This window comes from Amblyraja radiata, chromosome 24 (genome assembly GCF_010909765.2).
Source record: "Amblyraja radiata isolate CabotCenter1 chromosome 24, sAmbRad1.1.pri, whole genome shotgun sequence".
NCBI classification, from domain to species: Eukaryota; Metazoa; Chordata; class Chondrichthyes; order Rajiformes; family Rajidae; genus Amblyraja; species Amblyraja radiata.
Genome location: NC_045979.1, coordinates 27,325,515 through 27,340,082, shown reverse-complemented (window position 1 = coordinate 27,340,082; position 14,568 = coordinate 27,325,515). Strand labels below are relative to the sequence as shown.

Sequence of the window (14,568 nt, the reverse complement as noted above, 5' to 3'; positions counted from 1 at the left end):
TGTGTCATATTAATTAGTAAATGACATCATGATAAATGTTCTGCCATGGAAAATAATCTACTGGTTAGGAACAGCATATTGTAAGAGTCACTTGTAATACCAATTCAGTTAATTGATTTTTTTTAAAGCACCTTGAAAAAAAAGCTCATTTAACATCTCTCTTTTTAAACAATTCTTACAGCATCAGTATGATAAAATGGTTGATGAAAAAGATGCAGAATTGAAATGCTGGAAAGAAAAACAACGAAATATCAACCTATGTAAAAAACCTTTGGTAAGTGTCTGAAAAAAATCTATTCAGTGATTGTTAATGCATCATCAGCTCACTAGGGGTCAGACTCTTTTCTGGAAAGTTGCATAGGTGGTAACTGAACACGAGGGAAAACCAACAGAAATAGTAGAAACACTGGATGCAAAATGTGCCTTTCTGTGTTGCTGCAGTTTTTTGGGGTTTCCTCCAGGAATTGGTGAGTTCCTTTACCTAAGCCAGTCACAGGCGAGACATGATTATTGATCCCAGTCATTCCAAAAGTTCACAAAGTGTTTGAGGGAAGCAGAAGATGCCTGGAAGATGACTGTTACATCTTAACTCACTCAGATCACCGAAGTGCATATGTGATCCATCTGATTCCAACAATGACATTTCTTCCATTGATGATCAAAATTCCATTCATCCTTCCTCATTGACTCCAGACTTGATCATGGATACCCAGCACAGATAAACCCTGTCTTTCTTATTCAAGATTCCCAATGTGGACATTTCTGGTTTAATGGAGGTGGTTTTGGGTGCAACTTTGTACAGTGTATTCATTATGACACAACATTTAAAAAATACAAATTGGATATTTTTCTGCAGGTTTTGAAATAATTGGATAATTTTTAGGGCAGAGATTGTCATATCTTTTACATTGTTGGGGTGCAATTTGGAGTATGTTAAGTGCTTAATTATATGATTATTATAATGTCAGAAATGCATCAGCCAATTTGCTACAGCAAAGTAATGTGATGAACTGGTGCTCAAATTCTTCTCTGTTATACTACTCAACTGCTTTTCAATTAGTTGTTTTATTGTGCATCTAAGAACACAGCTTGGATTTCTGCATCGTCCATTAATGCTCCAGAAATGTTAGTCTACCTTTGTGCTTACATTTTTAAATGTACCTGAAATTGCTCATTGATCTTATTAATACTTTTTCCAGGAGGAAGAGCTAACATCTCTCAAAAGTGAACTTTCAGGTGTAAAACAACAATTTAAAGAAGTGACTGGTGAAAAGGTTTGTCTGCATTGAGACTATTCTTCACTCCAACAGAATAATTAACTTGTGCTGGCTCCAAACATATACATACACGCTTTCTTGGAGCATTAGGGGTTGTAATCGTCATTCACTTTGCTGATTGTTTTCTCTTTTTTTTTGTAATAGACAAAAACGTAACCTCCTGTTTTTGTTATTGAAGATTTATGGTTAAATAAATTTTACACCTCTACTGCTTAACTGTTTCCCAGTTCTTTCCCTTATCATAATATGGCCCTCCTTCGATAATTACTTCCTTTTCGTCTAACTTGTTGCATGCTAACTGTTGCAATATTTATCCATCTTTCAGACTTGTATTACAAAGCATCACCAGGTCTTTCCAGACATCAATTGTCTTGTTTTGAGAAAATAATAGCCTATTCATTGTGGGCTGTAGTTGACCAATGGATCTTATGTTAATATAGGACTACAGAAGAGCATGTGATCCATACATAAATTAATATCATGAGGGTTACTAGTGAGAGAGCAGTACCGTCAACATAGAAACATAGAAAATAGATGCAGGAGTAGGCCATTCAGCCCCTCCAGCCAGCACCGCCATTCAATATGATCTGAACATCCAAAATCAGTACCCCGTTCCTGCCTTCTCCCCATATCCCTTGATTCCATTAGCCCAAAGAGCTATATCTAACTCTCTCTTGAAAACATCCAGTGAATTGACCTCCACTGCCTTCTGTGCCAGAGAATTCCGCAGATTCACAACTCTTGGCGTGAAAGGGTATTTCCTCATCTCAGTCCTAAATGCCCTACCCCTTATTCTTAAACTGTGACCCTTGGTTCTGGACTTCCCCCAACATCGGGAACATTTTTTCTGCTTCTAGTCTGTCCAATCCCTTAAGAATTTTATGTTTCTATAAGATCCCTTCTCATCCTTCTAAATTCCAGTGAATATAAACTCAGTCGATCCATTCTTTCATCATATGTCAGTCCCGTCATCCCGAGAATTAACCTGGTGAACCTACACTGCACTCCCTCAATAGCAAGAATGTCCTTCCTCAAATTAGGAGACCAAAACTGCACACAATACTCCAGGTGTGGTCTCATTGGAGACTTGTACAACTGCAGTAGGTCCTCCTTGCTCCTATACTCAATCCTCTCGCTATGAGAGCCAACATGCCATTTGGTTTCTTCACTGACTGATGTACAAGGACACACAGGTCTCATTGCATATCCCCTTTTCCTAATCTGACACCATTCAGATAAAAACCTGCCTTGTTCTTGCCACCTTTATCCACATTTTTACATTGCTTCTTTTCCTTAAATCTCATGGACTTCAAATGTGCTAACATCTGTGTGGCAATATCCATATAATGTATGCATATGAGCTGTGCTCATTCTCGCACATGCTCAGTAAATCAGTCAGTGACCTTTGACTTGGAAATAAATAATTCCTGTTTTTGATTCCAACATGAGTGTGTGTGCAGCCATCTTTCTCTGTATATTAGGTACTTGTTTACTTATTTTATAAGCAGACAGATATCAAAACAATCTGTTGTACAGTATTTTGCCAAATGCCCTTTAGAGATAATCTGCACTATCCTTGTTATGAAGGATCAATCTTCTCCATCACTTTGTCAGATAACTTTAGTAACTTAGTCAAAATGATTTGTTTTTAATAAATTCATACTACCCTTAATTTATAAATCCATGATTATCCATTTGTTATTTAAATTTGTCACAGATTATAGACTGAAATTTCTCTCCCATTGCCATTAAACATGATTAGCTTGTATTTGCAAGATTTATCCCTTTATGATTTGTTTAATCACTTCGGAACACTTGCACTACACCATTTCTCTCCCATTGCTTTCATATCCAAGGAAGATTACAATTTTGTGGAGAAATAAGTGCAATTTGCACCCTTATTTCACTCAATGCAAAGTGTATTATTTTCCAACCAGGTGACTTTCTACTTGGAAGAACATATGTAATTATGTTCTTTGCTTATTTTTGCCCAATGTAATATATCTGCTGCCTTCATTATTGTTCTCTTGACTACATCATCTAATTTAGGGTTGCCCTCTACTTTCAGTCATTTTTTAAAATCCCCAATCGTCCCATCCTTCCTTATACTCGTTTACTATCTCAATATTTATTCATTTTTTTAAATTGAATTCAGTACCATTTTATGTTATGTCACCATTCTTTTAAACTTTTAAAATCTTTCCCCTGCACGGAGAACCCGACCTTTTCTCTGTCGTGTCACCGTTGCCGTTGGGGCCGAGCACCGTGGAGCGGCCTCCAACCGGAACGACCTGGGGCTCCAGTCGCGGAGCTGCGGACCTACTTACCATCGTGGAGCTGCCCAAGTTCAGAGTGGGAGGAGCGGTGGTGGCGCGCTGCTGCGGCCCGACCCTGGAGATTCGGTGTCTGGTGGACAGTGACACCGGGAGACCGCATTTCGGAACTTCCGCAACGGCGACTTCTCCCGCCCGAGTTGCGGGGTTGAATAGTACCTGGAGCGGGGCCTTACATCGCCCGGCGCAGCTTTGAATGGCCGCAGGACTGTTAGCGCACGCCGGGGGCTCCAACACCAAGACCCGGAGCGCAGCCTTGCATCACCCGGGACACTTACCATCGCCCGCCGGGGCTTTGACTCTGACACCGGGAGGAGAATGAGGAGTGCAGGGGAGAGATAAGACTTTGCCTCCATCACAGTGAGGAGGAGATTCACTGTGATGGATGTTTGTGTAAATTGTGTTGTGTCTTGGTTCTTTTTCTTGTGTGTATGACTGCAGAAACCAAATTTCGTTTGAACCTCAATGAGGTTCAAATGACACAAATAAATTGTATTGTATTGTATATTCAACGCATGATGTTGGAATTCCTGTCAGCTTTCGGTTCTTATTTCATTGTATCTTCTTGAGCTTTACTTGTGAAGTAGATTCCAGCTTTTGGTCCCCTTCTTTTTCTATCCTAAGAATGTGTCTACCTGATTCATCACCACATCAGACGTATTCTGTTCTTCTTTACTAGTGAATGAGTTTGAAATATTGATGTTTAAGCAATAACTTGATTGTTGCATCAAAAATGGTTATATGAATAATTTTAATATTTGCATTTGATCAGAACATAGTCTTTCACTCTAAATGCATCACAATATAACCACAACTGCACATGTTAGTTCTGACAGAGACCTATTTAACATAATTTTTCTGTTTAAAATTATCTTCCCGATTCAAGAATCAATGTAAAGTATTTATATTCAGCATTTTTACATAGTATGTTTATGTCTGGTTCCATCATATTTATACTTTCTAGGAAACTTTTGAAAATCAAGTTAAGGCATTGAAGGGCACAGTCAAATCTTTAAAAGATGAAATAAAAAAGGTAACCTGATTTAAAAACCAAGATCTTTTTTATTGTAGAAGCAATCATTTTAAGCTTGCATAGTGTTATAAAAAAGAATTCTGACACCTTAGTATAAGAGCTAAGAAAATATTTCAAATAATTAAAATTGTGACATAGTTAAGAAAGCTTTCTGATTATCACATAGATCAAGAAACAGTTTACCAAGAACAATGTAGAAATGTTAGGATAGGACTTCATTTCATTTCACTTGCACTTTATGTGCAATGTGACAAATAAAACTGATTGATTGATTGATTGATCCATTGCCCAAAATCACTAGCCATCAGCCAAATGTTCAATAGTGTTTGTTCCAGTATGGCCCCTAATCTGGTCTGATGCTATAGCCTGACCCAATGCAACATTAGGGCTGTCTTAGCACAAGCAGAAATACCTGAAATAACTATTTGGCCCCCCTGGTTATTAAAAATGGCACCGAGATTAGAGCGATGATAGACCCAAAATGTTGGAGTAACTCCGTGGAATAGGCAGCATCTCTGCACAGAAGGAATGGGTGACATTTTGGGTCGAGACCCTTCTTCAGACTGAGAGTCAGGGGAGAGGGAAACGAGCAATATGGAAGGGTAAGGTGTAAAAACAAGCGTTTAAAGGAGAGGAAGATCTAGATAAACTGGTATCAGGTGGAAAGATTTGTAATCAAATAGAGGAATAAGACAAAGCAAATGTTGGAATGGAGCAAAAATCGAGCTCTAGAGAAAGTAATTGGGTGGGGCTGCATCCATGGAGGGAAATGGGCAGTTGACTTTTCAGGTCAGGGATCTTCATCTGGACAATATAAATGAAAGATCTTGACTCAAAACGTTGATGGTCCATTTCCCTCCACAGAAGCTGCCCGACCTGCTGTGTTCCAGCAACTCGTTTTTTGCCTGATCAATGAATTCAGATTTAAGATGAATTGCAAAACCTGTGACATGAAGGGATGAAATGATACAAGATGCCATGATCTAGAGTCTACTGTTTGAGTGAGAAACACGTTGAAGATAAATGTTAAAAGTAAATAAATATTTCATAAAAAATGTTAAAGGGAAATATGAGTCGGTTATGAGGAAATTCTAGATAGGACTTTCAAAGAACAGGTTCAGGCATGATGAGCCGATTGGTCTTTATATTATTTTGTCATTCCTTGATATCAGTCCAATTTGTGATCTACTTTATTGCCTCTATAATATGGAGGAAAATCAGTCAACTTTTTGCAAATGTTTTCCATTTTAGAAAGTTGAATCAAATTCCATTTTGATGAACAAAAATAACAGTGCATCAAATTGTGAAGTATCTAAGACTCCTGTCAGAAAAAACAACCTATCTACTGCCTCAAAATCAGCAGAACTGCCTAAACAGTCAGGAAGTTCAATTATTCAACATTTTCATACTTGGACACCAGCAGAAAAAGCTAAAGTTTTCCCAAATCATCAGGTATGCGTTGTTATAAATAGCCAATCTATTATTTATTATTAACCTAAAATGACTACTTTAAATGTCTAAATAAAATGTCATTGCAAGTATTTTGAAATATTGCAACTGTTTAGTCTTAGTATGTATTTTACTATTCAGATTAATCCAGATTGAAATAGTACCCTACTGTTCATTAATGTGGTTTATAGTGGATTAATAGAGAGCCTGGATTATAGAGCCTTGACTGATTAATTAAAAATAGGAGTTTGTATCTCAGTATAGCAGTTGGAGAATTCAAATTAGGTTCACTCGTGTCCTTCAGAGAAGTAGATATCATTCCTACCCAATTTGGCCCATATGTAACTCCAAGCGTATGTAGTGACTTTAAAATCCATGTAATTCCAGGCAGCTACTGAATGTGCCAGTAAGCCAATCAGGGGCCACAAGCAAAGCACAATATTTGTTTAATTCTTTATTTTACTTGTCTCCAAATGTTGTACCTTTATTAAAGAAGGGCTGCAAGGAAAAGCCTGGGAACTATAGAATTGTGAGCCTAACATCTGTGCTAGGCAATTTACTGGAGAGGCAGCATGGATTTGTATATGCAAGTCGTGTCTGACAATCTAATTGAGTTTTTCGAAGAAGTAACCAAAAAGGTTGACGAGCCAAAGCCGTAGATGTCTATACAGACTTTAACAATATTTGAAACTAAAGGGAGTATATTAGACCACTCTGTTTTATTCCTCCTGCTCTCCGACTCTCCGACTTTTTTGCATATCTTTCATTCATTTGTTCCATATCTGTCTACATCATTGTCTATACCTCTCATTTCCTTTTCCCCTGACTTTAGTCCAAAGAATGATCTTGACCCAGAACATCATCCATTCCTTCTCTCCAGAGATACTGCCTGTCCCGCTGAGGTACTCCAGCAGTGTCTCTCTTTGGTTTAAACCAGCATCTGCAGTTTCTTCCTACACAGTACTGTTTTATGTTCTAATCTGCTCTACCCACAAAATAATGCATTGCTTTCTCTCAGCATGACATAGTTTCTCACTTCAGAGAGATCAATTGAGTATCATCGAATATTTTCACAAAGATTAATGTATTAGAATTATTCTTTCCAACATTTTTGGCCTAACATCTAATTTGGAACGAATATCCAAAATTGGAATCTACCAGGATTATCAGAGATTATTGAAGCCAGTTCAGGAGGCTGACAGGTGACAGCAGGTAAAATGCCAAACATTTTATTGAAGCTTTTTTATGAGTTAATTTCCCAAATATGCGCAGCTTTAAGAGGGCTCACGTGCTTTCCAAACAAACTGAGAAGCAAGGAATGTGCTTTTCATTGATTTTTTAAATTGTTAATTTTAAGGAATTAAAAGTTTTACACCAACCATTCATACTTCTTGATGACGTTTCTTATGCAACATAAACATAGAAAATCACACAATTAATATTAGAATATTGGATGTTAAAGCATTGAAACTAAACTGTCTAGATCTTTTAATTAAAATAAATGGACATCTTTCCATTTTAACCAGGCTACTTCAATATCGGTGTTACACTTATACTTTTGTACATTATGGCCTAACTTTTACATATGCTCTTATAAAAGCGTCTGGCATAGTAAATTGTTTAAGAAGGAACTGCAGATGCTGGAAAAATCGAAGGTAGATAAAAATGCTGGAGAAACTCAGCGGGTGAGGCAGCATCTATGGAGCGAAGGAATAGGTGACATTTCGGATCGAGACCTTTCTTCAGACTGATGTGGGAGTGGTGGGGGGGGGGGGGGGGTGGGAAGAAGAAAGGAAGAGGCGGAGACAGTGGGCTGTGGGAGAGCTGGGAAGGGGAGGGGAAAGAGGGAGACAGCAAGGACTACTTGAAATTGGAGAAGTTGATGTTCATACCACTGGGGTGTAAACTACCCAAGCGAAATATGAGGTGCTGATCCTCTAATTTGCAGTGGGACTCACTTTGGCCATGGAGGAGGCCCAGGACAGAAAGGTCGGATTCGGAATGGGAGGGGTAGTTGAAGTGCTGAGCCACCGGGAGATCAGGTTGGTTATTGCGAACTGAGCGAAGGTGTTGGGCGAAGCGATCGCCAAGCCTACGCACGGTCTTACCGATGTAGAGTAGCTATTTCCATTGATATTTGATTTGCATATTTAAATACATCTTTTTTAAAGAATCAGCATCCAACATTTGTTGTGAACAATCTTTAAATATTCTCAAGAAGGAAGGCTGTTGCTTTAAATAAATAATTGTGCACAGTACATTTTGAATACATTATGGCAAAATGTAACGTGTTGTGTTTTGAATCTTTTCAGACGTACACAATAAAAACTCCCCTCGGTGCTCACAATCAATTTCTAAAGGGCATAATGAAACCGCCAGCTGATGAAGCTCTGCAGAAAAAGAGAAAAGTGGTTTTAGACTTGGATACACATTCAGACAGCTCTGAACAGAGTGATCTTTTGGTAAAATTATTTTATTACACAAATAATTACATTGAACAATTTGTGTACAGTAACTTTTTCTAACTAAAAAATAACTATGAAGTTCAATGCCATGTTCAATTTACATTGTATTATCAGAACAGTTAATAGCTCAAACTCGAAGCGTCCTTTCAACAGTAGTTATATGACTTACTATTGCATTTAGTAGATTAAAATGTATGCAGAATGAATGCTTTGTACTATAAAATATACAAGCAATAATAGCTGTTGAATTAAAGTAGTGGAATGTGTCTGCTGCAGGAACAAGCAAAAGATAAAGCTATATAACACTTGTAAAATCCATACCATTACTTAATGTGTTCATTGGATTGAAAATGTTGATTGAATGAAATGACCTCGAGAAATACCAAAGCTTGGCAATCTTATGACTGGTAGGAATACTATCTCTAGTCTCTAACCACAGACTCCATAAGACTGTGATAATTAACTTTTTAGCTTCAAATTGCTGGCCTACTAATGAGTTATAAAGCAACACTTTTGAAACTGAAATCATGGTAGTGACAAATGGTTTGTATAATTTATCTGCAATCAGTTACTGCCTATGATAAACATGAACAATAGCTAATGGGCACTGTATCCTCAGAATATAGAGCAGGACTATAGAGCATCAGATTTATTGAATACTTTGTTCACAATTCATCATTGGTCATCAGGTTACAGCTCTCAACTCCTCTAAATGCTTTCCTCGCATACTGGCTGAAATTTGACAATGTGGGGCAAGATAAACTCTAAAGAAGTGAAGCCCTTTTTCAGAAGTGTTAGGAGAACAACATTTAGAGAAACCTTATCATGTCACAGAGCTGTACAGCCACTATGTCCTTACTGTCCATTGTACTTGCCTACATTGATCCCATTTATCTGCATTAGGTCTGTAGCCTGATATGCCTTGGGGGTTCAAATGCTTCTACAGATGCTTTTTAAATATTGTGAGAATACTGTATATGCCTCCACCACCTCCTTGGGCAACACCTTGCTGATTCTAATTCCTTTCTTTGGAAAAAAAATCCTCTTCAAATCGCCTCTAAACTCCCGTGTCTCATCTTGCACCTCTTGTTTTAGGCACATGTAAAAAGATTCATACAATCTACCCCATTAACCACCTCATAATTTTGTATACCTCTTATCAGGTCATCCCTCAGAACTCCAGGGAAAACTTAGCCTATCCAGTCTCCTTATAACTGCAATACTCAATGCAGACAACATCCTGGTGAATCTCGTTTGTACCCTCTCCAGTGCAATTGCATCCTTCCTGTAGTGTGACGATCAGAACTGTACACGATATTGGAGATGTTGCCTTGTATTTTACAAAGTTATAACATGGCATACCTGCGCTTATATTCTATGCCACAACTGATGAAGGCAAGCATCCCATACATGTTTCTCATCACGTTTAAGAAGGAACTGCAGATGCTGGAAAATCGAAGGTAGACAAAAATGCAGGAGAAACTCAGCAGGTGAGGTAGCATCTATGGAGCGAAGGAAATAGGCAATGTTTCTGATGGTTCCTCCCCTTCATTTCTTCTTCCTCCCCCTCATCAGTCTGAAGAAGGGTTTTGGCCCGAAACATTGCCTATTTCCTTTGCTCCATAGTTGCTGCCTCACCCGCTGAGTGTCTCCCGCATTTTTGTTTACCTTCATGTTTCTCATCACGTTGTCTACAAGTCATAAGAGTGCTGGTCATGAAGCACTTTTAAAATACGGCCTCTATTATAATGTAGGAAATCATGGCAGTCAATTCACACATGAAACAAAATGCAGAGGAGAAATGCCTGATGATAAATGGTTCATCTATGTCTCCCCTCAGTCAAAAATAGAAATGTAGGGAGGACTACTTTTTTAAACTGCAATGGAGAACGATGAGTGTTCAGATTATGATTTTGCCATAACTAAAAGGTGTTAATTTTGCCTTCACACAAAGAATATGTGCTGATATACATTCATGAGAACAATTTCTTCAAGGACCTGATGAGGATGCACCATCACAAGACATGCACATCCTTGTATCAATGCAAATGCCTGTGCTTTGTTCACTTCATTTATATAGTTATACAGGCAGCTAAGAGTGATTAGAAGATTGAGGGGGGATCTTATAGAAACGTACAAAATTCTTAAGGGGTTGGACAGGCTAGATGCAGGAAGATTGTTCCCGATGTTGGGGAAGTCCAGAACAAGGGGTCACAGTTTAAGGATAAGGGGGAAATCTTTTAGGACCGAGATGAGGAAAACTTTTTTCACACAGAGAGTGGTGAATCTCTGGAATTCTCTCCCGCAGAAGGTAGTTGAGGCCAGTTCATTGGCTATAATGAACTTTTTTGAGGGAGTTAGATGTGGCCCTTGTGGCTAAAGGGATCAGGGGGTATGGAGAGAAGGCAGGTACAGGATACTGAGTTGGATGATCAGCCATGATCATATTGAATGGCGGTGCAGGCCCGAAGGGCCGAATGGCCTACTCCTGCACCTATTTTCTATGTTTCTATGTTTCTATGATCTTTTTGAGGTGCATAAAATCATGAGGGGATTAGATTGGGAGAATGTACAGAGGTTTTTTCCGTGGGTATGGAATCAAGGAAATTGGAAGCAAGACTTTTTCCCTGGGTATGGAGTGCATATGATTAAGGTAAGAAGGGGAAGATTTAATAGGCACAAGAGTGCAACTTATTCATACAGTGAATTGTGGGTATATTGAATGAGTAACCAGATGAAATAATTACAGCCAGTACAGCCAATAAAAACAATCAAAAGACATTTGGACAGGTTCATGGATAGGAAATGGGACTATCTTAGATGGGACAGCATTGATGTGTTGGATCTTTTTCTGTTCCATGTGACTGTAATTGGGATTTCACTTGGTGAGCCACACTTTCCAAATATGCATGAACAAACATCAATGGCATAGACATCTGTAGAGAATCCATATCTGTGATGCGCTTCTTTCTGAGCTCTTGACAGTAGGACAGAGACACTGAGCCCTGGATGCTATCATTCAGAAGTATGCATCAATGCTGTCAAGTATCATCGAATATCTGAAATAGTCAGAATATGTGTATTTAACTCCATCGGTGATGGACTTTTATTGCATAGAATTGAAGATCCATATGGATAACATACACTTCATTAGCCATATCGATCACCTTTTCACAACCTCTAAATCAAGTTTGCAAGACGTGACTTACTGCAGACAAAGCCATACTGTTCGTCCCTAATTAGTTTACGAAGATTTTCATCTCGGTCTCTGCAATCTCTTTTCTTGCCTCTCTCAATACCTGGGATGGATCCTATAAGGCCCTGGATATTTAACCACCTTAATGCTCTTCAAGAGCTCCGAAGCCACCTCCTTCTAGATCTCAAACTGTCATAGCTTATTAGTATTCCCCACACTGACCTCACTGTCCTCCATGCACTTCCCCTTGATGAATACAGATGCAAAGTATTCATTTAGTATCCTCTGACTCCAAGCATAAATTATTTCCTTTATCCATGAGTGGTCTTACCTTCTCCTTAGTTACCCTCTTGTTTTTAATGTATGTATTAAAAGGCATGGGATTTTGTTTAATCTGACTAGCCAGTGACATTTCATGGTTTCTTTTGGCGCATCCGATTTCATCTTTCACAACCTTACATATGCTTCCTTTTCCTTTTTGACCAAATTTACAACCTCCAAGGTTCCCTTATCCAATAACAGCTGATTCCAATTTCCTCTCCTTAGCTCCTGACTAATAATGCTGTAAAGCTGCCTGACCAATTTAGTACCTTCCGACAAGGTCCGGACATATCCTTATTCAAAATTGTCTTAAAATGTATGGAATTGTGATCACTAGCCCCAAAATACTCACCTGAAATACCAGTCACCTGGCCTGGTTTGTTTCCCAGCACAAGGTCTAATATGGTCCCTCCTCGAGTTGGACTATCCACACTTGGTTTCAGGAAACTTTCTTGGATACACCTAATAAATTCTGCCCTGTATAAGCCTTTTGCACTAATGCAATCCCAGTCAATATTGGGATAGTTAAAGTCGGCCACTACAAGAATCTTGTTATTTTTGCCTCGTACTGTAATCTGTCTACAATGTGTTCTTCTAACTCCCATTGGCTATTGGGAGGCCTGTGGAATAATCTCATTAGAGGGATTGCACCTTTCTTATTTTTGAGCTCTACCAATATTGCCTCAGTAGATAAACCTTCCAGTACGTCCAACCTTTCCTTGTAGTTACAGTAAAACCATCTAATCTAGGCTTTACACTCTACCTGTGCTGCCACTTTTAGAGAGCAATGGACCTGATCTTGAAGATCCCTTTGCACATCAGTGCTGTTAAGTGTCTTGCCATCAATCATACACCTTCCCATTACATTCGAACTCCCAAAATGTGACACCCACAGATTGAAGTCTATCTGCCATTTCTCTTTCCATTTCCGTCAATGATCCAAATCCACTGTATATATCTGAAATAGTAGATAAATGCAAGGTATTTTCTCTTTTTTTATATTTTCTCATGGATTTAAACTTTAGTTGCACCAAACAAATAACTTGATTCATTCCACTATGTTAAAGGAAATATGTGAAGTTATTATTGCATTTGTGTAATCTAGAATATGTGACCCACATTTTCTTTCTTTGGAAAATAATATAATAGAGCATGATTCCGGAATCTGACATGTTCAGAGAATTGTATAAAGGAAACTCAGAAGCTGCTAGTCTCTTTGGAAAACCATTCAAACAGGTATGTCATAATTAAAGTTATAAATACAAATACTTGAGAAATAGACATGTCACACATAATTGTTTTTTGAGAAAAGACACACCATACAAAATTATATCTTGGAAATGTTCTCCAGCAATGTGGAGGGTGGAACAGCTTGGATGCTGAGAAGTCATTACAGAGGGGCTAGAAGTTGTTTGCATTTGTGACATGAAGAAGACCTCATTACTTGATAAGGATCAATGGGGGAAAAATGGTGCGTGTGGCAGATAAACTACAAATAGCTATGTGATGTAAAATACTACTAACTACCATGCACTAACATGATCTTTACAATCTAACAACCTTGCACAGTTTTAACTGTTAAAAATAACCATAACTTCAAACTGCATGTATTTTCTTTAACTTTAACTCTGACTGCCGATATCACCTGAATGAGTGTGTTCCCAGCTGCACAGAAATTCTTGACTCTTGGCTCCATTAGTTTGCTACTTTGTATTTTTTTATAAACCTTGTACTAATCGAAATATGTTGATCAGATTTTCCTTAATTACATTTTGCAGTTGTGCAGTCCAGCAAAGCCCAAAACTTATGGCAATGCTCTGAAAATGGATGCTGTTAAGAAGATGCGAAAAGCAGGGTGGGAAGCTGTCACAAAGGAAAGCAGGAAAAAAAGGATGAAAATAGCAGAGAAAATATTTTAAATTTATATAGATTATTGTTTTTTTTCTTAAGATTTCCTTGGACTTCCAGAAAAAATATATTGTTTCTCTGTAACTTCAAATATAATTTTAATGGTAAGTTATTTCAAATATGTTGATGTATTTATATAGGAGAACACTAATTTAAAAGGTATTTATTCAAATTTGAATAAAGATATACTGCTATAAGAAGTTATTGGACCTCCACATTACATCTTAACATGGCTCAGGCCATTTAATAAATGTTTATTGTTTAACTTCATTTAAAAAAAAGAATGAGCAAGTTCTCAAACTTGTTTAGAAATCCATATTATTGCAATGGATTTTTCTCTTATTTGTAGTCAAAATCTCCAACTGACCTTTGGGTCTCCTGCTGCAGATGATGAGGAATGATAGGACACATCCTAATTCCTTTCTTGTTTATTAGATTTCCTAGAGGACGTTATCCATTTTAAAATTATTTTTACATTGGGCAAGAGAAATGTCTTTGTTGCTAGGAATGACATTAGGCCCAAATAGCAATGCAGTTTTTTACTAAATGATAAAATGCATTTTTTTTTGGTAAAATTTAAACTTCA

General features: G+C 37.9%; 1 protein-coding gene across 1 annotated transcript; it reads left to right on the top strand.

The window, feature by feature from the left end:
• Positions 1-185: 185 nt before the first annotated feature.
• Positions 186-14,568, top strand: LOC116986932 (synaptonemal complex protein 1-like). The gene is made up of 7 exons (XM_033042747.1): positions 186-274; positions 1,200-1,274; positions 4,575-4,643; positions 5,895-6,095; positions 8,405-8,554; positions 13,224-13,310; positions 13,853-14,568. The coding sequence occupies exons 1-7, from the start codon at positions 197-199 to the stop codon at positions 13,991-13,993; spliced, it is 801 nt and encodes a 266-aa protein (XP_032898638.1). The 5' UTR covers positions 186-196; the 3' UTR covers positions 13,994-14,568.